Consider the following 27,943-nt stretch of genomic DNA (forward strand, 5'->3'; position numbering starts at 1 on the left):
CTTTTGACCAGGTGCAATCATTACATTATGTGTCACAAATACCCAGGTGAAATGAATTCCTGCATAACATTCGTTTGACGCTATAAAAGACATTTGCATTATTCAAATGACATTATTCCAACTGTATAGGTGACCCTGTATAAGAAAGCAAAGCTAGAAATGACTCATTTGTTTTTATTTGGAGCACATTGACCTTTAGCAACCTGCTTTTCTACGTGAGACCAACTCAGTTAGTCCATGTCTGCTTTAAGTTTTGCCAGAACTTCACAGTGTAAATAATATTTAGTTTACTCGAAGAACAGCTATATTTATTTAAAAGCTATTTTCAACCAACATAGAAATCATCTGCTGCTGCATATCTGCATGTATAATATGTATTTATTTTTACCACATCAACATTTGGAAACACTTTTAGGACTTTCCCCAGTTTCATCTCAACATTTACTTTGAAAATGTGCAAATCACACCCCAATTTCGGCATCGCCGTGGATGACTGCTAAATGTACTGTTATTGGGAATATAGCTGTCTTGCCCTTCAAACCCATGAGTTGACTTTTGCTCTGGATGCATGCAATATGATGCGCAACATTCATTTCCCACCTAAAATATTCACTCACATTTAACTATGCATCTTTTATGTGTTTCACCAATTGGCCCTAATGTAAAATGGTTTGGGAAATGAATTATCAGTTGAAGAAGGTCAATACAAACTTCTACATTCTTGCTCGATACTGAAAATACAGAAACATCATTTTTACTGAGAATGATTTAGATAACATGTAGAATCATGTATATGATTGTAATAGAGCATTGTTGTTATCAATAACAAACCCACCATCAACCTTTTAATGACATTTAATGATATGGCACTCATATTATCAGGAGGGGGCACTCATCGCCGTATTTTATATACTTCTATAAATCTGGGCCTTTATACCGATAATTGTTGCTTTGTTTGTCAATGAACCAAATTAGCATTTGCACTTTGTTTCAATCTCTGTGCTGAGACGTCCTACATTGATTTGGAGATAAAAACCATTAACGTTGGTGTAAAAGAAACAGACGGGACACTGCAGCGTTGCTGGACGTCACCAGCCTCACTAATCACTGTCATGACTTATGTGTGACAAGCATGAATGTAAATCTCTGAGCCAAACTGCAAGGCATTAGCATACGGTCAAGTCTCTGACAGACCATATCATTATGTCCAGCCAGTTAGAATCAGAAGCATCGATTAATTGATCTGGTAATAATTGCAGTCTGGTCAGCGATCATGATTTGGTCATGTATCATGAACTAACTATCTTGAGATGAGCTTCATGCAGTTGCAGACAGTCATGATCAGTTTGGAGACCAGTAATAGGGAAAACAATCATGCATTTTTAGATAAAAAACATTAGTCAACATCACATAATGTTTATTTTATATTTTGAGGAACCACTTTTCAGTCAAAAGTAAAACAACATAGAGATTATGGGTTACAGTGGGACTTGCCTTGCCATTCCCTGGTGCATGGATGACATATTTCTTCAGGCCAACCCCGGAAGTTAGCACCGGTTCCCTACAACAAGCCAAAATAAGCTCTGTGGCAAACACAAGTATGAGTACACATTATGTTCAGTAAGTTCATCTTCACAAATAAGCACCAATTTTATGATATTTGAAGCGAATGCAATCGCCAAAAGTAAAAACTATAACGTTTGATGTTCCGTAGTCTTTTAGCCACTTGTTAGCAACCGTCTTTTTTTTAAAAAAGCTTCAACATTCATGAGAAAAGGTAGGTACTTACGTATTTCATAGAGCAAAACATTAAAATCTTGCAAGGTTGTATTATATAACACCTTATTTTATGCATCTAACCAAAAACCCATTCATTTTGAGTTGAGAGAAGCTGAAGTGCACTCTATTGATATCACTGGCACCAAAGTCTGGTACCAAAGTCTGGCACCAAAGTCTGGCACCAATACAAACATAGAATGCTTTCAAAATTACGTAATGATGACCCTTCTTTTATAGGTTCCTTATCAGCTACTGCATTAAAAATTATTGCTACAGGAAATACAAAGGGGCCCATATATAGTTTATGTTGTCAAATTTCAAAACAGATACCTTCAGCATTGACAAGGCCTCTGGACATACAGTCATAATATATGTAATTATATGTAATTAATTCTTGTTTAATCAGCCACTGAATGGACTCATCAGGCTTATTTCATACAACAGCTCTGAGCTACTGTTATGGGAAAAGTGACAAACCAACTACATTTAGATTGTTTGTTATCTTACTTTAATCTAAATGTACAATCATGTAAACCATCAATCCTTAAAGGTGCATAAGGAACAAGTATAACAAGTCAGGAAGGGCCATGGCTGGCTGTTTAGTAAGCTCATTTCAATAAATATACTTCAACACAATACATAATGTCAACACTGTAACCTTTTCTTCACATAATGCTGATAACAATGTTCATTTTTTGTATGTTTTAAAATGCTGGCCAGATTTTAACACTGCACCGTAATGTTTTTACTTTTCAGACCAAACACAAATGCACAACACATGGAACAACTCCTTGATGTCTCTTCATATTTGCAGCTGCACTTGACTAATTATAACATTAGCAATTAATTGGGGTCGATTACATGAATCCACGGAGAATTTGCCTGGAACACAATTTTTCTCAGGATTTGGTGGAGATCAAGAACGGAGCTAAAAAGAAAAGCGAACACTGAACTTACATCAGCAAGCCACACATTTGACTCCAAAGTAATGCTAATGTTGCTCCATGTCAATGTATAAATAGATGGAATTTTAGTATTTTAGTTTTCTATCTATCCTTAGAAGAGCGTCAATGGCTTACGCTTCCTTCGCCTTTGTCAGGGGGAACAACACAGATGACAGTTAAATGCTTTAAATCCACTTCTAGCTACGGTTTTAAATGTTTGCTAATGTACCGTTGCAGCCTTTATGGCCTTTTTGACTTTCCGTAGTCTGGCCATAGGACTCGGCGCGCGTTGCAGCGGGTCCTGGTGGGAAATTCGTATCTCCTCGGCGAAACTTTGTTGTGTCTATTTGTGAAGTTTATTCCTTCAATATAAAATAAATCAAGAAAAAGAAAGCATGGCTCTCAACTTCCAGTCTTCCACTCTTTCTCTCACTTTGCCGATTTCCTGTCAGATATGTCTCGGAAAGGTAAGTGCCGTTCCGTGTTTAAATCTTTAAACAAAGATGATGTGTCTACACGGGATTGACTGCTGCCGTCGTTACGTTATCGGTTCAACATTAACCGGGACGTTCCGCAGCTAACGTTAGCTACGTTACCGTAACTAACTCGAACAGCGTTCCCTGGCCGCGACGTTACCGCCGGTTAGCTAATAGTCTGCTCGTGCTTCTCACCGCGCAGGTCAAGCAGCCGGTCGTCTGTGCCAACCACCACGTGTTCTGTTCTTCCTGCATGGAAATGTGGTTGAAGAAAGCTAGCCAGTGTCCCAGCTGTCGGGTCCCCATCACGGCAGAGAGCCCCTGCAGGGAAATCATCGGTGAGTAGCCCTATACGGAGGAGGGAAGCCGGGCACAAGGCATGAGGGGAGAGGTAGCTTCATGTGCCTGCAGCATCTCAGCGGAGTCATCGTTACATCATGCTGAACCAGGCATGTTGTTAAAGTTGCAGTTACGTTTAGGCACTTGTCATGTTTGTCTTATCAATAGCCCGATCAATCCTCCAAGAAAACACATACATAATAGAAGATGTGGACTGTATCACTTCAGTGTAGTAAACGTCAGATTAACTCATGTTGGTCCAGTAAAACTGCTGCTTGCTCAGTGGGGATGGCAAAACAGTGCATGTTTGTTTACATACATTGAGTTTTTGTTTCTGCTATGCAGTGTTTTGATGGTTTTATTTATGAAATACTTGATCACAAAAATCCATGGTCTCCTTTCTTCGTTGTTTTGTTGGCCTTGTCATTTTGCATCATATTGTGAAATGTTACGCAAACATGTAGCTCAGGCGTGGCTAATGGGCTCCAGCCTCAGGCTGATCGGAGTCATCCACTGAAATAGTTCTGTCAAAAGTGAGAGCTTTTATTGCGGCAGGTCTGTCTTCTGTCTAGTTTGTACCTGTTATACATCAGCTCTTCTATATATATATATATATATATATATATATATATATATATATATATATATATATACACACACTTCAATCTAATAGCTACTGTGAAACAACTTTTCTACCTTGGGCTGGGCTCAGTGACTGCACACAGCTCCTCAAAAGTCCCGATGTCTTTGCACACTTGACTGTCTGAACAAAACCCAGGTGGCTCTTTTCATAAAATATCGGTTACTTGCTGGCAAACAAGATGCAATGTGGAGCTGCTGGTAGGCACATTTCTCCACTTTGGGTGCTCCTTGATGAATATCTGTGCTGAAGTTGGTATTAATCCTCTCACCAAACTCTGGATTAGACAGACAATTAGCATATTTCCCAGTGTGAAATAATGTGAATTACTTAAGGCTACAAGGACGGAGCTTAAATATTTAATAAATACGTCCACTATGCTGTGGGTTTCGGGGCTCTGAGGTAACGTCGCCCTCAGTTCGAAAGGCAGAGCCTGAGCCTTTAATAGGTATGAGTTTTGGTAGCAGCTCTATGCAACAACCAATCCATTATTGCACATTTATCAAAGCTGGGTGATGTTGTCAAGTCTAATTATCCGTTACCACACTCATGTTATTTTGTTACAGGAGGGACAAATGAGAGCGATCACAGTGACAGTCCTTCAGTGAGGAAATGTCTCCGAAAGACCAGGGGAGAACTGCTTTTGCGGGAGTACGAGGTATGGGTTTGCCAAAAGGGGAAAAGAAAAAATGTTGTAATAGTAGCCACACCAAGTGTTCACCCCTGTGGTGAAGCTATAAATATCACGATTACACTGTGATGCGTTTATTGCTGGATTTATGTTTCACACTGTTTCTCTCCAACAGGAGGAAATTGAAGGGTTCATCAGAGAAAACGAGGATCTGAAAACAAAAAATCAAAGTCTGGAGTCCCAACTGAAGACAGCCTTGGAACCCTGTAGCTTTAATGCAGTGCAAGGAGACGACAAGAAAGTTGACCCCTTTGTCCTGGAAGAATGGACGAACAAGCTGCGAGCTGCCACCGATGTCTGTGATAAAGTAAAGCAGGACATGGATATACTGAAGGAGGTATGTAATGTACAATACATTGCACTGATATCAACTTTATTGATCATCAAAGCAGAATACGCAATGCTAATGCATAACATGTGGTTGTCATTCTGATTCATTCGAAGGAAGGAGGCAAACAGTAGTGACACTGATCTTGTCCTTTTTAACCATATGTGTTAATTACTCTATCTGGAGTGTAAATAATATGCTTGGCTTATTTTTGTTGCTGCTTTTGTAACGTACTGCCAATGTGTGACTTTACCATCCTCAGGCAAATAAGGCACTACGATCGCAAAATGTCGACCTTGTACAGGAGAATATGAGATTGAAAGCAGAGGTGGTTAGCAGATCACCTCAGAAGTAAGTATCTTTATTTCTTAATGACACAAATTTTTTCTGTTTTGTTTTAATAATTTTACTTGCCTCCAGTTAGAAAGAGATGGATGTTGCTCAGTCACCATCACGGGTAATGAGATTAATTTAAGGAAGAGCCGGAAAATGATGGAAAAAGTTGGAGGTGGTGACTTGCTGCCAAGACTAGTCATTCCTGTATGATTTCCTGTCCATTTTTCTGTCAAATCAAACCAGACCACTTTCTAAATTGATATTCCAAAAGGTTTGGTTTTAATTTATTTTCAAATAAGCTATCTTGCATAAGGTACATTTGCTCGGTCAAGTGCATGAGATTCAGCTAAATGTTTTTTGGCTTTCCTGTAACGGTGATCCTTGAACAAGTTAAAGACACAAAATGATCTGTCCCCAGGTTTGGTCGTTACACAGTGGCAGCGCTGGAATCAAAAATCCAGCAGTACGAGCGCGATGTGGACCACCTGAAGAAGGCTTTGGAGCGCAGCGACCAGTACATTGAAGACCTGGAGTCTCAGGTCCGAAAGTCTGAGAAGAGAAGTCCTGAAGGACAGGAAGCATGCAAGGATAGCAAGGCCGAGTCCGACGCTCTCACACAGCAACAGAAAATCAACATGATGATGAGAAGCTTGAGTGACAATGAGAGGGAGTCGATCTGCAGCAATCCAGTGGTAGACGGTCGTACTTTTTCGAGGAATCACAGTTTGATGCTCATGCCATCTGCAGATCACAAAGAGCCCACTAAGAATCTGACTGGAGACCAGAAAAATGACTTGGAAAGCGTGACCTCTGAACTTTTACCCACCACTCCATCCTCTGCCTTCAGGTCCCTGACTTTGAGAAGCCCTGGCGTCCGTGAAAAGAAAGTTGCATTTAAACCGGCGTCTTATCTGAGGAAGCTTGATTTTGAAGAATTTCCTAGTCCTGGCAAGAGTAGCAGCACCATGGAGGACGACTGTAGCAGCCTCAACACATTCCCTGAAGGCTTGCCTACAAATAGTGACGTGGAACCACCAAAGCCGGTCTTCTGGGGCGCTTGGCAGAGATCTCAATCTAATGACGATTCATGTTCAGGTCCAAGTATAGAAAGCTCAGTTAAAGGAGCCACGTCCACTACTCTTGTTGGTGAAGAGCCTGCTGATTTTCCGACATCAAGCGAAGCCTCCATGGACGCAGCTTACCTGGACAAAATCTCCGAGCTGGACTCCATGATGCTGGATGGAGAGAGCTCCAGTAGCCGGGATTCCCAGCTGTCCCTGGTTTCCTGCCCTCCCGCAGAATTGGACAGAACTCTCGTTCCAGAAGCACAAACCTTCCCCGATGTCATCTCAAGCCATGGTGGCAAAGCTGCGGTACAGTGTGACGAGGAGAACCAGGAGAACCAGGAGAACCACTCGCCACGTAACAACACGGCCGGCACTTTCAATGCGAGAGAGGCTGCAAAAGGCTCTGCAGAGGAAAGCTCACTGGTGTCGGGTAGGGAGAGCGGTGCCCAGGTCCCCGACTGTGGGCCCACTCAGACCGACGAATTGTCTTTCGATTTGCTGTTCGATTCGCTGGAAGAGAATAAGGTCGGTCCCTCTGGTTATCTCAGTCCAGCAAGCCAAGACCACGACGGTGTAAACCCCTCCTCCTCCGCCTCCTCTTCCCCCAGCTGCACGGGTAGACCTGTGAACACAACAAGAGACAGACACGCACTGAACATCAGCCAGCCAACAAAGAGGAAGTCTCACAGTCCTTTTAACACAAGCAGTCCCACAAAACTTTCAAAGCTCATGTGAACGTTTTACAAACGACTACGGGACCGTGTGCACTGTAGTACGATGAGGTCAGGCTTCATAAGCACAAACGGCTTCGGAATGCGTTTGTGAATGTGATACTCCTGTGTAAGTTCCTGTCATTTTGTCTGTTGTTGTGTTGTATAAATGAAGACAAAATATGACAAGGTTGTCAGATAGGTTTTTGTGTATAGTCTTGTGTAGGTTTATTCAGCACTGCCTTTACAGTCTGAAAGTCTGACCATCTTGTAATCTGACACTTCTGTGCTGTTCTTTGTAACACTGCAATGCACGAGTTTTAGTGCCGAGAAATTCTGCAAACCTACTTTCAGCCTACTTGTATGCGTTTGTCATTTTAAGTCAATCGGTAAACACGGTCCTCCTGGTAACCTTTTTATGATGGCATAAGACATGTGACTGTCGTGGAAACTGATAATTGGACGTAAGTATTGGGATGTAAGAGTGTATTAGGAAATAAAATAGTGATGCAAGGAAAAACGAGGTATGCCACTTTGTTTTCTTGTGTTTTTCTGTGTCGATGATTCACCTAATAAGTCAGTCTGAGGATTTATGTGGGCTACCAAAGGTTCTATTGGTCCAGTAATTTGTGAATTTTCCTTATTGTGATTTCTAATGGAATTATTCAGCGGACATTGTCATATTCCTATCTTTTGTGCCCCATGATTTGCATAACATTAAAATGGTAACAATTATGAATTCCCTGCTATTAAAAGTTGAAAACACTAATGCCAATAAAAGCATGGTGTAGCCACTAACGACGCACATTAGAGACCTCACGCGCGCAGTGATTCCATCGTAGCAGAAAGCGCCTTATTTATTATGCAAATTTAACGATATCATGTATATTTCACATACCTCTAATCGCTGCATGAAATTTTAATTGGCTAACCGTTGTGGTTTGAATAAATGAAGTGTTAATTCATTGGGATTAATTAATTTAGGTAAAGACTGTGTACAAGGTTACGCTGGTGTATTAAATCAATGTGTTTAGCGCTCATCTGGCGATGATGGGCTTTAATGACAAGGCGGCGGTCTCGTTGCTTCCCGGGGTTAAGATGAGAGGCGGGCGGGACAAAGCGCGTGGCCGACACTTTGAAATACATCGGTGTGAACCAATAAAACAAACGTTATATTTTATAACTAGCCTTTAATATTGCGTTCATGTGATGTATTGTTGACCGTTAGATTTGGCTTTAAAAATTCATGACGGATTATACTATTGAATGCTTAGCAAACTCATATTTGTTATAGTTCCAAACCAATAATTCTATATTAAAGCCACTTCCTGAAATCAGGAGGATGAAAACCCGTGTATAGCAGCTAAAACGAATCACGTCATGTCAAATGTTTTCCGGCCTCCAAGTACAGAATCGGGCCTGAAGGCACCGGGACCGGCGCGGTTCGGTGGCTGGATGGAGTGGAGCTTAAAACGCTCTCGTCTAGTCTCCAGATGTTGCAGCCTGGCCTGTGAGCAGTTTCTTTTCCTTTTTTTTTTTGTATCTGTCAGCCTGTTCACTGTTCTGGCAGCGTTTATGTCTCGCGAGAGCAGCCGAGCACGGGCTTGACGAGATCTGAGGCGCTCAGGTGTAAGAGCCTCTCTCATCCCCAGCAGTGGGAAACAGTAGACGGATAAGTGCGTCTGAGAGACTGCAGGCATCTCTGTGATCTCCGGGCTCAAGGCTGCACTCGGCGCACCACACAGCGGAACCGCAGCGCATCATTACTGGAGAGGAAGAGGAGCACTGTGCATCTATGACTATTTTCCTGCTCTTGTAGCAGTTTTCCCCCCCTTTTCTTCCCGTGCACTTTAATTGGAGAAGCTCGCCAAGATGATGTCCATGAACAGCAAACAGCCGCACTTCGCCATGCATCCCTCGTTACCCGAGCACAAGTACACCACTTTGCATTCCAGCTCGGAAGCTATAAGGAGAGCCTGTCTACATACTCCACAGGTAAATTATACCCCGAAAAAACTTCCACTTTGTCCTTGTTCGCGCCTCGGCTTCATGCAGCGCCGAACGCTGTCTGCGCGTAATAACAAGAAGCGCTCCGAGGCACATTCAGCCAAAACGCGCACTTAATGTTTATTTCATGTATTCCGCGGCAATCATTCGGAGAGTCTTCTGTTTGAAAGCATGCTCACGCAAAGCCTGGTTTGACTGTTTTTCTATTAATTTTGATAACTTGCCGCTTCGGGAGGAATACTCTGGATGTGTGTCGCCAAAAGTCCCGACTGACATTTATCTGACAGTTATTTAAGGATTTTTTTTTCACTCCCTTCTCCCTTTCCTCCACATTTCGCATCCCTTCATTTCCTCCCATCTTCTCCCCTTTTTATTGTTCGCCTTTTCAGCTACAGAATAACATATTTGCGAGCCTGGATGAGACCCTGCTGGCCCGGGCTGAGGCTTTGGCGGCCGTGGATATCGCCGTGTCCCAGGGCAAGACGCACCCGTTCAAGCCCGACGCAACGTACCACACGATGAGCACGGTGCCATGCTCGTCGTCGTCCACCGTGCCACTGGCCCACCACCACCACCACCATCACCACCACCACCACCAGAACCTGGAGACGCAGGACATCATGGACCACATCACCTCGCCGTCCCTCGCCCTGATGCCCGGTGGGCACGACGGGTCCGGCGGGGGAGGTGGCGGAGGCGGCGGAGGTGGCGGCGGAGGGCTGCTCTCCGCCTCCTCCGGCCACCCGCACTCTCACATGCACGGCTTGAGCCACCTCTCCCATCAGGCTATGGGCATGAACTCGCCTCTCACCCACCACGGGCTCTTACCGGGACATTGCGGAGGGGGTCAAGGCGGCCCAGGACTCACTAACAACGGACTCCCCTCCATCAATGACTCGGACACGGACCCAAGGGAGCTGGAGGCTTTCGCGGAGCGCTTCAAGCAGCGGAGGATCAAGCTGGGGGTGACCCAGGCGGACGTGGGCGGCGCTCTCGCTAATCTCAAAATCCCCGGCGTCGGTTCACTGAGCCAAAGTACAATTTGTCGATTCGAGTCGTTAACTCTGTCACACAACAACATGATTGCGCTTAAACCTATCCTCCAGGCCTGGCTGGAGGAGGCCGAGGGGGCCCAGAGGGAGAAAATGAGCAAACCGGACATTTTCAGTGGAGGGGAAAAGAAACGCAAGAGGACCTCGATAGCGGCCCCAGAAAAGAGGTCTTTGGAGGCTTACTTCGCCGTGCAGCCTCGGCCGTCGTCCGAGAAAATAGCAGCTATCGCTGAAAAGTTGGACCTGAAAAAAAATGTGGTGCGAGTGTGGTTTTGTAACCAAAGACAGAAGCAGAAGAGGTTGAAATTTTCCGCGGCTCACTGAAAACGAGGGAAAAAAAACAAAAACAAAAAAACAAAGTTGTGTGACTGACTTTGGGGGACCAAGGGACACCAAGACACCATTTTCAGTCTTTTGTCTCCAGCGATTTTACACGTTGGTGCACAGTGGGCTTTAGATACCCATTTTACGAGGCTTCATATATCTTGTTTATTTTCACGTTATCGGTGAATGTGAAGTATGCAAATAACAGATTACACAAGTTTCGCTCAGTTGTTACGAGGGGAGATTTTTATCGACGTCGACATTGCCTTTTAACCCACGTGGAAAGAGGTAATTTGCTTGATGCTATAGCGAGTTATTTTCTCCCAATAGGCCTATTATTTGAAGTATAGCCATTTACGAATTACCTCATTGATTGTTGAACTGTGTTTCTTGGTTTGGTTGTTTTTTTTTTGTCGTTGTTGGTATAGAATAATTCATGAATCTGTTCATTTATTCATGTGTTCATTCATTCTAATTCGGAGGCTGCTATGAAGTCAAATTTAGTTTGCAAACCTTTATGCTTAAACGAAGAAAAAAACAACATATTTAGGCCTGCATGGAATCCTGATTCACGGGCAGTAATTTAGCCTCTACAGGCTGTCACATCTAGAGATATATTTATTTTCAATTTGCACAAAATACCCTTTAGGTTTATGGATCGGTTATGGCGAAATGCTTTTTTTTTTTTTTTTTTTGTATATACAGACATCACTTTGTCACTTATCAGAGGTGAGCTCCTGCGTTTGGGGAAATAAATGATAGGCCTCACGTGGAAGAAGCCTCGTCTGCCTCATCGATGAGACGTCACGATGAAAACAAAAAAAAGAAATACAATTAAATCCTGTTTTCCTTCATGTGTTTCGGTTTGCAGTGCAAACGCTCTATGCACAGGAAAACAAGAATCCCTGCAGCGTCCAGTCGAGCTGATGTCGTGGATGGTGTGAGTCACTGTTAAAAATGCCTGTTTTCACATTAAGATCACCACGTTGTTTGTCGTGTTAATTGTTACGGAAACGTTGTGTAAGTAATATTTTTACGTTGTGCACAAGTATGTTTACAAAACTGCAGCGACACGTGCATCATGGAAAAACTGTCCCACTGTCTCCCTCCCTCTCTCACAACTCCTCCTCTGTTGTCCTCTTACTTTCATTGGTACTGTTCATCCTGTAAGCCAAATCCAACAGGGAGGTGTGTTCCAGCAATCTTCTAATAAATTGAAGAAAGAAAACGATGCCTTTCTGGTTGTGCTTGGGCCCGCGCGGAACACGATAACTACGGCTTTATTGTTAATATTGGTTTGACATATTATTGTGGCCACAACTCCATATTGAGACGTGATTTAATGTTAGTTTCAGTCCGTTTTGTTACGATTTTAAAGCAGTTATTTGTACCGTATTGTCTTGCATTTTTACCATAGAAATAACGCGTTATAGTTCACCAAAAATAAGGTCTCCAAAGTTGGTCTAATTTATGGTTAAATTAATTTTGAAGGAAAACCACATCCAAAACCTTTTGCATCGTTGCCTTATAATTATTTTGTACTGTGCCATTGTGTTTAAATGAATGTGGAAAAAATATAAATATGACGTTTAATATTTACAATAGTAATAATTCAAATAATAGTACTTAATAATAATATTAGGCCTAATAAAAAATATTATAAATGATAATACAATTAAAGAGTTTATTTTTGGCACAACAGAGCGTTAAATTGGTGATAGAACTACAAGCGGATACAACAGGGTTTTATAGGCTGTTAAACCTAACATCGGCTAGCATGTCTGGAATTCTTAACGAAGACAAAGCTGCCGCCTTTTGGTGCGTTGAAACAACCTGACAATCAACATTTAATGAAGTTTCACAGCGGAGTCAGAATAACTCAACAGCAACACTGACGCGGCTCGTCTTGACACACACACACACACACACACGCACACACACACACACACACACACACACACACACACACACACACACACACACACACACACACACACACACACACACACACACACACACACACACACACACACAAAAGACAGAGAGAGAGAGAGAGAGAGATAAATTAAAGAGAAGAAGAAAATGTATTCATCTAAAAAAAGGACAACTTTGTGACCTCTACCCTCCTCCAAACATCTCTTCTTCCCCCCTCTATATTTCCACATATATGTGCGGGTTTCACTTCCCGCTGCAAATACAAATAAATAAAGAATTTTTAAGTGCGGGGTACTGCAATATTAATCGCGACTTGCTGATATAAAATGCAATATTTCCAGACAGCTATCGGGGGTTTGAGGGGAGGCAGGCGGATGGAGGAAGCCGCTGTTCGACAGCAGAGAAAAGCTGCTCCTTATTGCCTGTCTTTAGCTGCTGGCTACGTGGACACAAGAGCAAGTTTCCTTAACGTGAGTAACAAGATTTATTTGTTAACCATCGGCGTTTACATTTACGCGGAGGCAGCGCATTTAGCTCCTAATATCAGTTTGACACAAGTCTTTTTGTCGTGGTGAGCTGGACGTCACTGCCGTAACCCGCTTTGTAGTGTCCCTCACTCACACTCCACACTCATTCGCCCTCGCTCTGTTCCTTAGAAATACCGTGAATGTAAACAATGAATATTCAGGGGAGTACAGGGAAAAATTCGATCTTATTTTAGCCTATTTTATTTGATTACAGACTGACCTGGAGAAACTATTTTGGAGAGGAACTTCTACGGTAACTCGGTACAAACGCATCTTCTTGATTTAGGTTATTAATATCGGAAATTCTAAATCAATTCGAATAGTGAGCGTGTGAATATCTATCTATCTATCTATCTATCTATCTATCTATCTATCTATCTATCTATCTATCTATCTATCTATCTATCTATTCTTACCTTATCTTATCTTATGTTATCTCATCTTATCTTATCTCGTGAGTTCAAAGTTTCCTCATCTAACACAACCTGCCGAGAGTAACACAACACCGCTGGCACTGAGCGCACTCCACGCGCTGCACCGCACGCGCCACATGGCAATAATTTCAGCACCGCGAACAGCTCCGTTGGCTGGATTGAAGAGTAATGCATTATTGAAAGCCTATATCAAACAGCTCTGGGGTGCCGTCTCCCTGCACAAGGGCTCTGGATGAAGTCGGACTGTCTGCCTGCACAATAGCCTCTAATATGTTAATGGCCGTAGGGGATGCTTGAGGTACCGTCCCCAGCTGCCTCGCCTACCATATGTCAGCCCGTTACGACAGAGTCCTCTATTAATCAGGAGGATATTTCATCAGTAACTTCACCGATATCATAACCCTTAAAGCTCCATCAATAGTGGGCCGCGGCATCGCCTGCCGTATAGATATTGTTATTGCCTGGACCTGAATGGGCCTTCCCCATATTCATGCATGTCTACATCTTTATGTGACCCTCCCCACCTCCTCCTGTCCTATCCCATGATGCTTTGGCTTCCCCCACCTGAGCCTCATGAAAACAACCTTAAATTCCAAATTGATCACATTAAAACATAAAAACGTTTACTCGAAAAAAAAAGAAAGATGTTAATTATTATCAGTATGACTGCTATTAATATTATTATTAGTATTATTAGGCTATTATGTAACCATGTCTGCGGTCCTATCTCGGCCGCATTAATCACCTCCTCTGCTTCCTCCTTCGTATCCTTTGCATAGGCCGCGACGGATTCATCATGGAGCCTACCAAAGGATCTCATAACTTAATTCCTTCAGGCTACTTAGTCGGGGGAGTAATTAATCTATACCGTGGATGTAAATAAGAGGAAATTGGATTCCTGACAGACGAGATGAGAGAGTCTCTGACACCACGTCGCCAAATAATGATTTCACCAGACGCTCTGGTTACGCAGACGCTTAGATTTACGAGCGCACGACTTTTTACTATAGCTCTGAGCGGAAGGGAGTGGGCCTACCCTAATCGCAGCTGTTAGGCGCCCAGGTCAAGATGGATTAGATCATTATAATTACAACACAACGAGCTAGAATAAAAGGAAACGGGAACGCACTGCCTGGGTTCTTGTCCTTGTTTTTGACTTTCTTCTACTTCTGGAGTATCTTAAAACAAAAAACAAAACAAAAAAAGAACTCCCATCGAGGGGCTCCGTTGATCTAACAATACGCAGGAAGGTTGGCCTTTAGACGGAAATGTCAAATCGTGGATGCGGATGGGTAGATCCCCAGATCTGCACTCATTTCCCACTCATATTTGCTCGGTAATCCGCGGTGGCAGCCTTCCATCGCCCGGGACCCGGTTTGAGAGGCGATGCTGTTGACACAGGGGTATATTTCAATCACAGAGGGTTCAGAGTCAGACGAACAACTTATTTGTCTAATAAATCCGTCATTTAGTAAGAAAAATATTTGATCTTGAGGGGCTGACCTCTTGTCATGTAGCTACTGACAGATAAAAATGGGTATGTATGCTTCACGGATATGCAGGTAGCCTGCAAAAGCTCAATTTAGATTCATATTTGTATGGAGCACACACACACAGACACACACACAGACACACACAAAGACACACACACACACACCTTATTATAGCATTTGTTAACAAAAAGCTAGAGCTAGAAGACGCCAAAAAGTTTTCTGTGCCTGTTTAAATATTTTTCAATCGTTTTTTGAAAAAAGATAATTTTTTTGAAGATAGAGAAAGTTTTGCTCATGTGGAGAGACCAAGTGTGCACATCCAAACAGACTCAAAGGCAAACAATACTTAACTGCAGGGCACAAATGATGATTTCTCTTTTTAATGCAACGGTTTGATCTCCAAGATATTCCTCAATGACAAAGAGAAAAGTGTGCAGATCTCCTTTGTGCCCAGATTCACCTCTGTGTCATCATTTCACTCGAGTCCCGTGTTTGTAGTTTGAAAATTAGGATCAAATGATCTCATTATGAAGCAGACTATGCCCCACCACCAAGCGTAATCACGTGTGTGTATTTTCCTTTGATTAGATAATTGTGTGACGCAGCTTGGACAGGGCCATATAATTTGACATTAGAAACAAATCAAATGAGATATGATAGCAGCTTTAATTAGAGTACAATATCATCCAAATTACTTGAACAGCCCAAGTCTGTAGAATGCCAAATCGACGCTTTGGTACGTTACCGAATTTCATTACCCGTCAGTGTTTGTAGTGTGCCATTTAAAGTTGTGAAATCAAATCCCCCCCATAAAGATGTTCATTTGCACAACACTTCAACTCTCCAAGTTCAACATCTGTTGCACTTTATCTGTTACTTCTTTTGTATGCAATGCTGTAACCTTAACATATATAATTTGGGTTACTGCAATCTCTTTTAGCTTTTTCCATGAATCCACTCTAAAATACACTGAGACTTTATGAAACCAACTTAACTAAAAGCCATCTCACTGTGACTTTATTTCGACTCATGACTTAAACACTTCTTCTCACTCTTCACACCTCCATGTGCTATCAGTCACCACCAGTGTGCCAACCAATGGTTGATTTAGCAATTAAGTACGACTTCAATCAGTGAGAACCTTAAGGAGTGATATGGCCTGCTGTTGAGTTTGACTGGAGCAAAAAGAAAAAATATATGACTTAATATGACTGCAGAGCCCTGAAATCACTGAGAGGATGCTGCTGACAGCTGTTTGAGATGATGCTTCGTATGTTGCAACATCTGCATTTGTCTACTGTAGGAGCTTACACCAAAATAAAAAACATAAAATATGTGTATCCTCAATCATCAAATTCTGTTTAGAAGTAGGCACTACTTTAATCGTAACTTTGGTGGTGTGGGAACTGTGGACGGGCATCCTCAAAACATATAGCGGATGTGTTTTAACCCCCTATTGCGTGGATCAAATGCTTGTCATCCTTACAGATAAAGTGCTGCACTAAAACATCAAAACACTCGTCAATGTCTGCACCGGTTCGTTTCACCTCATTCAAAAAAAAAAAAAAAAAAAGGAAAAAAAAGTGCCACCCAAATGTCACTTTATGCAAAATCTGCCTTACTAGCTAAATGTCATTTATTTCCCAGGTCCTGCCTCTTAAGAGCCGTCACAGCCGCGGGCGAAGTGCTCTTTGAACCCCTGTATTGGACCCATTTTCCTGTCGTCATTACCCACACGTGCCGCAGTCAGAAGGCGCGCGACCGGAAACAGGCAAGGCAAGGCGACACCATATAAGGAGATTCCACAACCACGCGAGTGTAACATTCAAACGAACCCGTAAAATTCAAGTCATAGGTCAACATTTTGTTATGAATTGTTTTTTTTGTTTTTTTTTGGCGGTTATGATTTATGTATGCCAGTTTGAGAATCACTTAAATTCACCAGTAGTTCATTTTAGAAAACAAATGCTGGACGTTCGACTTTGAAGAATAGGCTCTCATATTCACGCTGCGGTGTCCTTAAAGATGTTGTGCTTTAGTTCGTTTTTCATGCTACAGGTACATTTTTTTTTACAAATTATAACCACAAAATTAATCGCACAACTAAGTGATGTTGGCTTCTTAGCTGTCGCGAGGGGCTTTTGATACAGCAGGTGCAAAATGACATTAATACATCTTTTGCAACTTCACTGATTCTCCCAGTTGGTAGATGACAGACTGAACGCTACGCCTTTTATATGAAGCACAGGAAGTGGAGTTTATACTCGACTGTGCTGCAGGATTTCATTTTTGGAGCAACGCACACACACACACACACACACACACACACACACACACACACACACACACACACACACACACACACACACACACACACACAGAGAGACAGTGCCGTTGTTTTCCGTGTCGCTGGCCTTGGTGCTGAACACCACTCCTCTATCAGCCAAATCGTTTATATTCTCAGGATGGTCGTATTCACTTTGCTGCTTTGTCTCTCTCTTTATTTTTTCTTAAGTTTGAAAATGGAGTCTGCGCGCGGAAAACACGAGGCGACCACAGAGAAGCGTTCTTCACTTTGAATGCGTTAAAGCGCGTCTTTATCCTCCGAACACAAATTACTTTAGTCATTCACACGATGTCATGTTTATGTTATGATTCAATTAAATAATTCAATTAAATGTATTTGTGGGGCGTCAAATCACAACAGAAGTCACCTCGAGACTCTTTAGAGCAGGTCTAGACCGCAGGCTCCTCTATAATTAACAGAGACGCAACATTCCCCCATGGAAAAAATACAAAAAAAACTCCCGTTCAACGGGTAGAAACGTTGGACAGAACCGGGCGGGAAAGAAACGTCCAGCACTTCATTTCTCTGGACATTATTAATTGAATACCAACTTTAATTTTTTTAGTTATCTTTACTTATAATTTCATTGGATGCATATATCTTTTGGCCTATATTCTCTGTTATTTTGCTCAAGTGAACAATTATCCAAACTTTTTCTACACATATACAGTACAACATCTAGTTTTCCCGGCGGGGAACCGCGGGGGCATTTCATTCCAGTCCCCCATCGGTAGATATTGAATATCTCCCTCTGTACACATGGACTTCGATAATGAGGAGAATGTCGGCCACCGTTTGCCCGCCGCCACGCCATCAAATATTCATCACTGTTGATTAAACAGCCGGCAGCTGCCGATCGGCCGGGTGTCAAATTTGTATCCAGCCACCTCTGTACACACCGAGCCTGCATACAATGAAATCGGACCGAAATCATCATCCGCGAAATGATATAGAGGCGTGGAGCGGAAGTTCACCGAATGCATGCACGTGTGTGTGTGTGTTAAAAATCTAGTAGGGTTTAAGCGTCAGAAAGAAAGAAATACTGAGAGAGAGAGAGAGAGAGAGAGAGAGAGAGAGAGAGCGAGAGAGAGAGAGAGAGAGAGAGGGGTTACTGTGTGAGGCACGTTAAATATTTCATGAGTTGGAGTGGAGAGGAAAGAGTGCCCAGGAAGGTGGGTTCAACTCATTTGCTGAACTCAGGCTGAGAAGCATGCAGTCCTACACACACAAACACACACGTACACACACACAGGCACACACCTCATTGGCTGGAGAGTTATCTCCTTGAATGTCAGTGACAACGCAAATAGTGGTACAACAGCAGCAGCAGTAGTTGTAGCAGTAGTAACATATGCATCTGTCATTTTCCAGATCATCATCAACTTCAAAGTCCCATGAGTCATTTAGCAGGACAACTGAAGTAAGTCTAATTGGATGATTTTATTTTTTCCCCTCCTACAATGAGGGAGGGGGGGGGGGGGGGGGGGGGGGGGTTTCTTAGTCCCTCCTGTGATTGAACAAACAAACACCGACAGATGCAAATCAGTGTTGCAATTTAATGTGCAAATTAGATTAAAAGCTTAGCTGATGCTCTGTGACAAAGTTAATGCTAAATACATGCAAACCTAAACAAAGTGATGGTTTCCATCAAAAATAAATTGCAAAGAATGGATGTTATGTTGTGTTATGTATGTGATGACATGCGTAGATACATCTTAAACCCTGGGCCTCAATAAAAAATACAACTACCACTTTATATGACCAAAAAGCCAGTTATTTTCCTGATTCATATTTTCAGTGTTCGGTCTGTAAAATGAGAGAAGATGCAAATGGCTCAAGTCCCAGAATAAAGATCTGCAAACTTCTTTTGTCTGATCAACAGTCCAAAAAGAGAAATGACTCATACAGTTAATCAATAACCAAAATAGTTGCAGGTTTAATTTCTATTCTGTTAATTGATTAATTAACAAATTGTTTTGGCTTTAAATAACCTCAAACTAGGCGGGAGATTAGATTCCTGTCTACCAAAGAACATCACCCTAAAATCAACTGAACGTAGTCAAAGTGAGGATCCAAATAAAATGTCCTCAGGTTGGAGGCTCTTACCGACATTGGGTCTTCACTTAAGTGCAAATGCATGTGTTCACACATATTTACACCGGCTCTTTTCATTATACATTTTTCTACCAGAATTTTAAAAACCTAACTGGAGCCTCTGCATTTTCTCCTGAAGGCATCGATGGGACGTCCAGTGAATTGTATTGGGAGTTGGTGAGGACTGTGCAGAATCCGGCAGCATTCAACACAGAGAGGAAACAAGTGTCTGAGCGAGAGGGAGACAAAAAGAGAGCTCAGCTTACTGGCCATTGATCGTCTCTCTGTGATCTTATTAGCCTCTTGTTACTCAGACTGGAATATCATCCTCTGGATCCTCTTACTGGAATATCCGACTCATGACACGGCTGTTAGATCAGCACCTTGACCTGAGTGTCACCCATCGACCAGCCAACACACAACAAAGATGACAGGTGCTGCACCATTGGGTGCTACTCATGTCCTCTTCTAAAGCAGCGATGTAGCGTGAAGCAGAGTTTCAACAGAGTGAGAGCAAGCCGGTAAAAGTTTGAGGATTTCTTCAAGGGCACCTCACTTACATCCGGTGACTTCTCAGTTCACCGGGACCGTCTCTGCTGCAGCCAGTCGACCCTTCCTGATGCTGCTGCCTGACATCACTGTTACACCACGCAAAACATTGTGTACTAATCAGGGTCACGCCCAAGAGACTCCCGCCGAATGCCTGCAGGATCCCATGTGAGTTCCAGCCATTTATGACACCTCTCATCGATACCACATGTTCTGACATTGATCGCCGAGTCCTCGGCGTCCTGACTTCACACCTCGCGGGTCACACGGTGTGAAATCAGCTCTCTGTTTTATTACTCCGGGGACCTCATCGACTCCACACAAGGCCGCCAGGTTTGACAGGTGGAGCCGGAGTCGACTTTGACAAAGTACTGATTAGCCTGTCACTCCGAATGCCGGAGAGCCACGGACGATGTAAAATTCATTGATTGACTCCCTGCGAGCCTGATAGGTAGCGGACTGAACGCGCCACCCTCATTGAGCTGGATAAACGGAGACGGCTCATTATACTCGAGTTCCACGCACCGGTCACATTGATGCATCTGTGCAAGTGTGGCAGAGCATGGTTTTGGTGGCATTTCAGTAATGACTTGCCAGTTCATTAATTAATCGGTTGTAATTATCTAGAATAATTAACAATGTGAATCATCAGTTTGTCCTCCAAACCTCCACCTTGGAAACGCACTTGCTCATTAAAGTTCATGCAGTTTTCTTTCTTTTCTTTTAAGCAACATCTGCCATGTGTGTATGACGTCATATCTGAACATCTCTTTTGCTCTTATTCAAGCAAAAAGCAAGACTGTGACTGTGGGAGGTCCGTTAGTTGAGCCTCATCTAGCCATGGAGATGAAGCACACACTTTTAAAGCTCTTTTATTTTATTCATATTTATTTGGGCCATTTTCTGACATTCTATAGACCAAACAACGTATTGAACAATTCAGCAAATTCTTGGTAGATTAATTGATCATTTGAATTATTGTTAATTGGTCAAAAGAAACGACAAAGTGAACATCAATAAAAGGCCAGTCGGTACAAATACATTGAATTAACCTGTTCAAAGGTTTGTTTTTGCAATTCTAATTAGATGTAAATGAATTAAGATGCTCAGCACACGTCTAAAAGAGTTGATTCACTCATTCAAGAGAATAAATGAACAGATCCTAAGAATAGCATGAACTTCAACACAGCGTCTGCTTCAAGCCTCGGTAGACCAGACTACTGTTGATACCTCCTCTAATTACTGTGATTGACTGTTGTGCAATATTATCTGTCTGGGTCCCCCCACCCTCACATCTACACCCTACAAGTCACCCTGCTCCACACTGTCAGGATCCAAATTTCCCCCACTTATTGACCAGAGTGACAAATAGCATTGGGGGGGGGGAGTGGGGGGGGGCATAGCGGTCCGCGGAGAGGCGAAGGTGAGGAGATAAAGTGTACCACTGAATAATTCAGAATGAAAACACAGAGGAAATCGATCATGAGGCCAAAATCTGATATTAACAGCAAATTACACCACGATGTGGGAGGTGTGTGTGTGTGTGTGTGTGTGTGTGTGTGTGTGTGTGTGTGACAGAGACTCATTTAGTATCCATCATGTGGATCAAACTCACTTAGCTTTTATTTTATGACTTTTAAAATAACCCTCTGCACTGAAGTGTAAATGTTCTCGGCGTTCGTCAGACACTTTATAGAGTTGCTAACTAATTAGCGCTACATTGGATTTATAATTGGCTATCATGGGCCTTTATTGGTCAATTACCTCCTCAAATCAAGTGACTCAGCCAAATGTAACAGTCTTATTATTACTCAATTAAAACAAATGCTCTCCGTGGTAGGGGGTTTGAGAGGGAGGGAGGTGGGAGAGGGTGGGGGTCCAGATCCCCAGTATATCATCAGGTAATTAATATTTTCATTAACTCGCTCTGTGTTGAGCTGCGACCTGCCTCCGATCATTTCATTTCCCCTCCATGGGTTCGATACTGCAGTGGCTCCATAATTAGTTTGATTTATATGTGGCCACTGTAATGAAGGAGAGCGCTCTGCTTGCACTCCTATAATGTCCGATAAATATGCCGGCCTGTACTCCGCGGAAGGACTAGGCCTCTGTGTATTGAGATAGCGCAGGAACAAGAGCCAGAGACATGGCTCGTGAAACATTTACACCGGGATCTTTCAGGGATGGAGTAAGGGCTTGTGCGTAACACGGCGGGGGAAAACATGGCTTATTAAAGATTGAAGCATAAACATGATTCTTCTCTGTCTCAAGACTGACATTTTTGATACCGGTGTCCAAAAACCTTAGGGATTAAGAGAAATGAAGAGCAGGAAGATACTGAGGGGGAGTCGAAGGTATCAGAGGCCTCAGGAGGATGTGATCTCCCTTAATAGTTTATGATCAGTACAAACAAGAAGGTCTCCGCGTGATTACAAAATTACATTTGAAGATTTTTGTTGACGTCAGCACTATTCCTGTCGTGATTTTTAGATAAATATAGATCTCAGGTCAGTGTATGCAGCTACGATAGGTGTTCCTCTCCACCATGTAATACATACAATACAATCCACCATATAGACTGCATGACTTCAGTGGCTTTACACTCAGCAGGGTAACGCAGGAGTGCACATGAATGATTTCAGCATTAATAATGCTCCATTGATTATTGTTCTGCTGTTTAAAGGTGAATGGCAAAGCTTTCTGAGCAGCAGGGGAGGGAGAGGCCCGCGTGTCTCAGGGAAGACCTGATTTACATTTTGGAAAGTGCACCTTACTCCCGGGGGCTTGCCTATCGTTTTCAGTCAATACTGACTCTGAACTTTCTTTGTAGTGGAACACTCTCCAGCCCTTTGCACACAGGCTGCATTTTTTCTTTTACTGCTTGTGCATTATTAAAAAAGAAAACCTATGTCCAAATCTACAAATATATGTTATACTATACACTATGCTATAGATACTGTGTACACACATATGGTCCAACATAATCATACACATCACTCAGATTGTTCCAAATAATTCCACATTGCAGCAAAGCATGTCTTTCGTGTTTTTCAAGGTTAGCTTTCCTTCATTTTATTTTTGCTGATCATATTATTCAGGGGCATAACTGGACTGCAACAGATCTACTGGCCTATTTCAGAGGCAAGCTCCCTCGTCCAAAGGCTCGAGCAACAGCTCTTGCCAACTGCCCTCCAGCTAGCTCTGCATCGAGGTTATCTCAGTCTTGAGATATCTAGAAAGGTAATTGTCAGCATAATATATATGGAACAACACAGAAGCAAAAAATAAATAAATAAATACTTTCCCTTCACCCTAGTGTTTCCTTCTATAGAGGCATGGAGTACTACAAGCATGCAAGTGTAAATGTGCTTTTTAAAAATACGAGATTTCCAATGATATTAATCTGATTTATACTTGCTTACAACATACTATGAGCTAAGGCCTGTTTATAATTTTCTTTGAAATGTCTGTAACATGTCAGTCACAAGTCTTTGATGATATATATATATATTAAGACATACAGTACATATAGCTTTGTATTAGTGTTCTTTATAGAAGTCCAGGGCTCCCATTCATGAAGCAGTTTAATGTGCCCTATAGGATGAGACACACATTTCAAGCATTTCACTTTATGTTGTTGTGATGCTCTTTGGGATCGATACGCACCACCACACAATTGATAAATGGCAATGACAGGAAATACTACGTGTTCTCTTCCCAGGTTTCATAAGAGCCAAAGCTAAGCGGGTGGAAACATAAAGATAATCTTCAGTGCCACATAAAAAGGAGCCAAATTAGCTAGCTAGCCAGACTGTCCATCTCAGCATCTCTCAGGCACATTTAGCAAGCATCGAATGCAGCTCTTTCCACCATTTCCCCTTACTCAATTATTGATGGTAATTATCATGGCGTGCTTAGTCTGCACCATAACAATATATTCTTAACAAGAAGCAAGTCAGTGGGCATTCGCTCAAATTAGCTTTTATTTCTTATGGGACACTTCGTTTTTTCCTCTTGACTGAAAACTCTGATAGTGGTGATTCTTCTATGTGATAATGTATGCGGCTACAAAGTGACTGGAACAAGAGATAAAAGGAAAGACTGCTAGTTTTAGTTTTTACATCAGGGTGCTCATAGAAAACGTATTTATTAGAATCAACTTTCCTGCATTGTCAAAGTTTAATATAACCATTATTTGGCATTTGAAATCCTTAGTATGATAAAATCGAATACATATTTATCTTATAGGTCATGTGACAGTAAATTATTTTTAATGGGTTGGCAGTTCCTCGAGGCAAGGTGATCGGCCCAAGTGATTCACTGAAAATAAAATAGCAAAAAAACAAATAAAAATTCAGCACATGCTTTGCACCTTCATATCAAAAGGTCGTTGTTATGTTGAACATTATTACACTTCAGGATAAGACAGGAAAGTCAGCAAAAAAACTGCCATATAGTGCAAAATATGTCACCCAACAAGCAGGGTGTTAAAAAAAACACTATCACACTGTGCCACACATGTAAACAGACAAAAGTGACATAAACTAAACAGCTTTCTCCCTCCTGATTATGATCTTGGCCTTTTCTGTCCTCTATTTTGCCTTCTATTCCGTAGGAAGGCCCTAGCTCTCCGTCTTCCAGCGCCGCAGGGCATGGAGCTAGCCGGCGGTGAGTTTCCATCAATTAGTGCACCCCCGCGGCCTCATGGCAGAACCCACCTTTGACTGCAGAGAGATATTGATTAGTTCAGCTGCACTGTCAGGTCTGGAGTGAGCAGGGCCGGGTGATCCAAGGCCTTCACCGGAGACAAGATCATGTCGAGTTTCTGACACATGTAAGCACACACGTATACACACAGGCACATGCATGCAGGCAGACCAGCATGTACACACACACACACACACACGCAATGGAATGTGCTCTCTCAGATGACTGCAAGGTGAGAGAGAGAGAAGATGAGAGAAGTCCACAAGAGTGGCTTGTCACAAAAGTGATGGCTGAGAACTGACAAGTGCTTGTTAGTTTTTTTTTTCTCATACAGTAGAGTTGACTATGAAAACAATGAGCTGGAGAGCCTCGACACTCACAGGAAGACACAATATCACAAGTAAATATTATATCTACATATATATATATATATAAATAAAGGGGGATATGAGGCCATCATCCCGACAATAACACCAGAAAATAAAACTATATACATATTTTACGTGAGCGGTTTCATTTTTGAAATCACTGTGATACAGATTAAAAGCCGCACATAAACCCAGATAATAAACTCATTATTATTCAAAGAAAAATGCCCATTAGACAACTAGATGTACAAGAAAAATAAATATGGATCATTATATGTATTACAGGTTGTTTCTTGTGTACTGCTCAGATTCAGATACTGACTGACAAAAACTGAGTTCTCGCACTGATGCAATCCACGGTAACTCCACAGGTGCTCACCTGTAGAGAAAACACTTACTTTTTGGTAAAAATCCTTCAGAACACCATTTGAAATCATTTCAAGGCCACGTAGAACTTCACTGCTCTGTTTTCGAAACGTACCGTGAATTGTTTGACAGACCACATGATTCCCAGTCAAAGCTGAGACGGATTGAGCTGCGCGATAATGTGTAACGCAACAATGATGCCAAAATTCACAAGCTGTACAAACAGAATTTGGGCGATAAAACAAGATGTTGCAACTTCTATAGTTCTGAAAAAATTAAGCAAGAAAGTACAACAGATGCAAAATAAGGCACCTATAAAAGGAAACAGTGTTTCATGTTCTCACTGTTGGGAACTCTAATTATGCAGGAGCTTCAGTGTATGCTATAAATAATATAATAAGAGATAATCAAATACAGAAGAACAAGGGAGGAAACATGATATGGTCTGTGAGAAAACCAATGGCTTTGTGATGGAATTCACATGTATCTACTGACCAAATGAGCCTTTTTAAAATGGCCTAACTGGCTATATATCAACCGTTGTTGAACTGATATAGCTTGTTTAACCATTGAATATAATGTGCATGAATACACATTCAAATTTAAAACACTTTCATACCTCGACAATACTTTTATTTTTTATTATTTTTTAATATCCATCAACATTCAAACCTACCTCCCTTCAGAAAAGAGAAAAAAAAAAAAGATATATTCCTCCCTTTGTACCTCTTCTCCCGAGCTAATACTTTGTGCACAGTCACTAGAGCATTTCTCATGTCTCAATACGTTGGATGCAATAAAACTCCTGGTATTGCTGAATCATTTAGTTTTAAGACCTCTGCTAATAAAACAATCCCAGTCGTTAAAGAGTCCTGTGTCTGCAGAATATCAGTATTGATTAGTGAATGTCCAGTAAATGTATAAACAATTCAACTTTTCAGATGATGGAGGAAACCAAAAAGGTGTAAACACGAAACAAAACAATGGTTAACCAAGGCCTGGAGCATATTATGAAGAACGTGAGAATTAGCCCAGGACTAAATCATGATGCTGCCTCTGTCTCAGAAGTGAATCAGTGTGAAAAGCCTTCATCATCTGTGGCCTTCCTGCTGTGTGCCCTGTACCTCACCGCTCTGTGTGGAGCAAAGAGGTGAGCCCACGACTTCCTGTCTCCTCTCTACTTTATCCAAGCAGAACAAAGTTACTGATGGAGAACTGAACACCCCCACAGCTCCTCGCTCTCTGTTGGTTAAATAATCCATTTCACCTTCTTTTCATCCCCCCTCGCTCTGCTCACACGAGCTGTCATCCTATTACGGCGAGATGTTTCAGCGCCGCAGCTTTGGTTACAGGGGCTTATCTGAGGAGAGCTCTTGTGCTTTGTGTCGCTCAAGTATTGCACAACAGACATGAAAAACACTGAGCTTGTTCAATGGAAATTTCTTGAGTTACTGATTGCAAATTCAGAGTGTATTTGAGTATGAATCGACTGTGCCTTATTACATGGAAACAGTCCAGACACCCCGAATCATCAATTAACCATCACATAAGAGAAATAAAAGCAGCAAACTCTAGAGATGAACTAGAGAAGGATTTAAAAGGACCTTTTTTTTTAAACATTTGTAATCAATCTTCAAAGAAGATGCTGATTATTCAATTAAGTGATTCATTTAAGAACTCACTACGTGTTCCTTGTGGTGTTCTCTGTGTTTTATCGTTGACTTCTGTGTGTTTTAAAGGCCCACCTTGGCCTTTAAGTGCTGTCATATAGCATGTGGCAATTTGGTTTATGCTTAATAATTGGAACCATAAACGTAAACATGAGATAAATAAGTAATTGTTTCATCTCGAGCCAACACAAAAACAAAGAAAGTAGCAGTCTCAACATTTAAAATAATTCATTATATATGGCAGAGCAGCTGGAGGGGATTGACTGGCATTTTAAAGGCACTCCTGTTTTTCTTGTCCCTCACTATGATAGTGTCAACAAAAAGATTTACGTTTTCCCCGGGATTTCAATAAAAAAAGCAGCCAAATGTTTCACTTTAATAATATATAAAGATCTTTTTACTATGTCTGGGTAACTCTTGGTGAGTTTTCATATCGTGCCCTTCCTCTGTCAGACAATGACATTATCACATTATGCAAGTCAACAGTGGGGGATCATCTGGGCTGCCCGCCTGTGATTTGCAGCATCCGGACGGTGTCATTTCCCTGCCAAAAAATGGATATCCCCGTTCAAATTGATTGTGCCGCCTCATTGCTTCCGAGGCCGACAGGTCAAAGGAATGGTCATAATTGAGAGGCGAATTAGCGAAACCTTAAATATATGGCAGGTGATATATCATTACCCATAGACTTGACCCTGCCTGACCCCTCCCTACTCCCATGTGGCATCCTGCTCAGGCTGGCTGCTACCTCTCAAACAGT

The 27,943-nt window shown here is 42.0% G+C and overlaps 2 protein-coding genes across 2 annotated transcripts; both read left to right on the plus strand.

Moving 5' to 3' along the window:
- The first annotated feature begins 2,696 nt into the window (after positions 1–2,696).
- On the plus strand, positions 2,697–7,815 carry obi1 (ORC ubiquitin ligase 1). The gene is made up of 6 exons (XM_084014736.1): positions 2,697–3,190; positions 3,402–3,537; positions 4,745–4,836; positions 4,985–5,206; positions 5,460–5,548; positions 5,952–7,815. The coding sequence occupies exons 1-6, from the start codon at positions 3,119–3,121 to the stop codon at positions 7,333–7,335; spliced, it is 1,995 nt and encodes a 664-aa protein (XP_083870862.1). The 5' UTR covers positions 2,697–3,118; the 3' UTR covers positions 7,336–7,815.
- A 1,096-nt stretch (positions 7,816–8,911) lies between these two features.
- pou4f1 (POU class 4 homeobox 1) lies at positions 8,912–11,898 on the plus strand. Its single transcript, XM_084014803.1, has 2 exons — positions 8,912–9,305; positions 9,707–11,898. The coding sequence occupies exons 1-2, from the start codon at positions 9,183–9,185 to the stop codon at positions 10,691–10,693; spliced, it is 1,110 nt and encodes a 369-aa protein (XP_083870929.1). The 5' UTR covers positions 8,912–9,182; the 3' UTR covers positions 10,694–11,898.
- The last annotated feature ends 16,045 nt before the right edge of the window (positions 11,899–27,943 follow it).

The sequence above is a fragment of the Eutrigla gurnardus genome (genome assembly GCF_963514095.1).
Source record: "Eutrigla gurnardus genome assembly, chromosome: 1".
Lineage (NCBI taxonomy): Eukaryota > Metazoa > Chordata > Actinopteri > Perciformes > Triglidae > Eutrigla > Eutrigla gurnardus.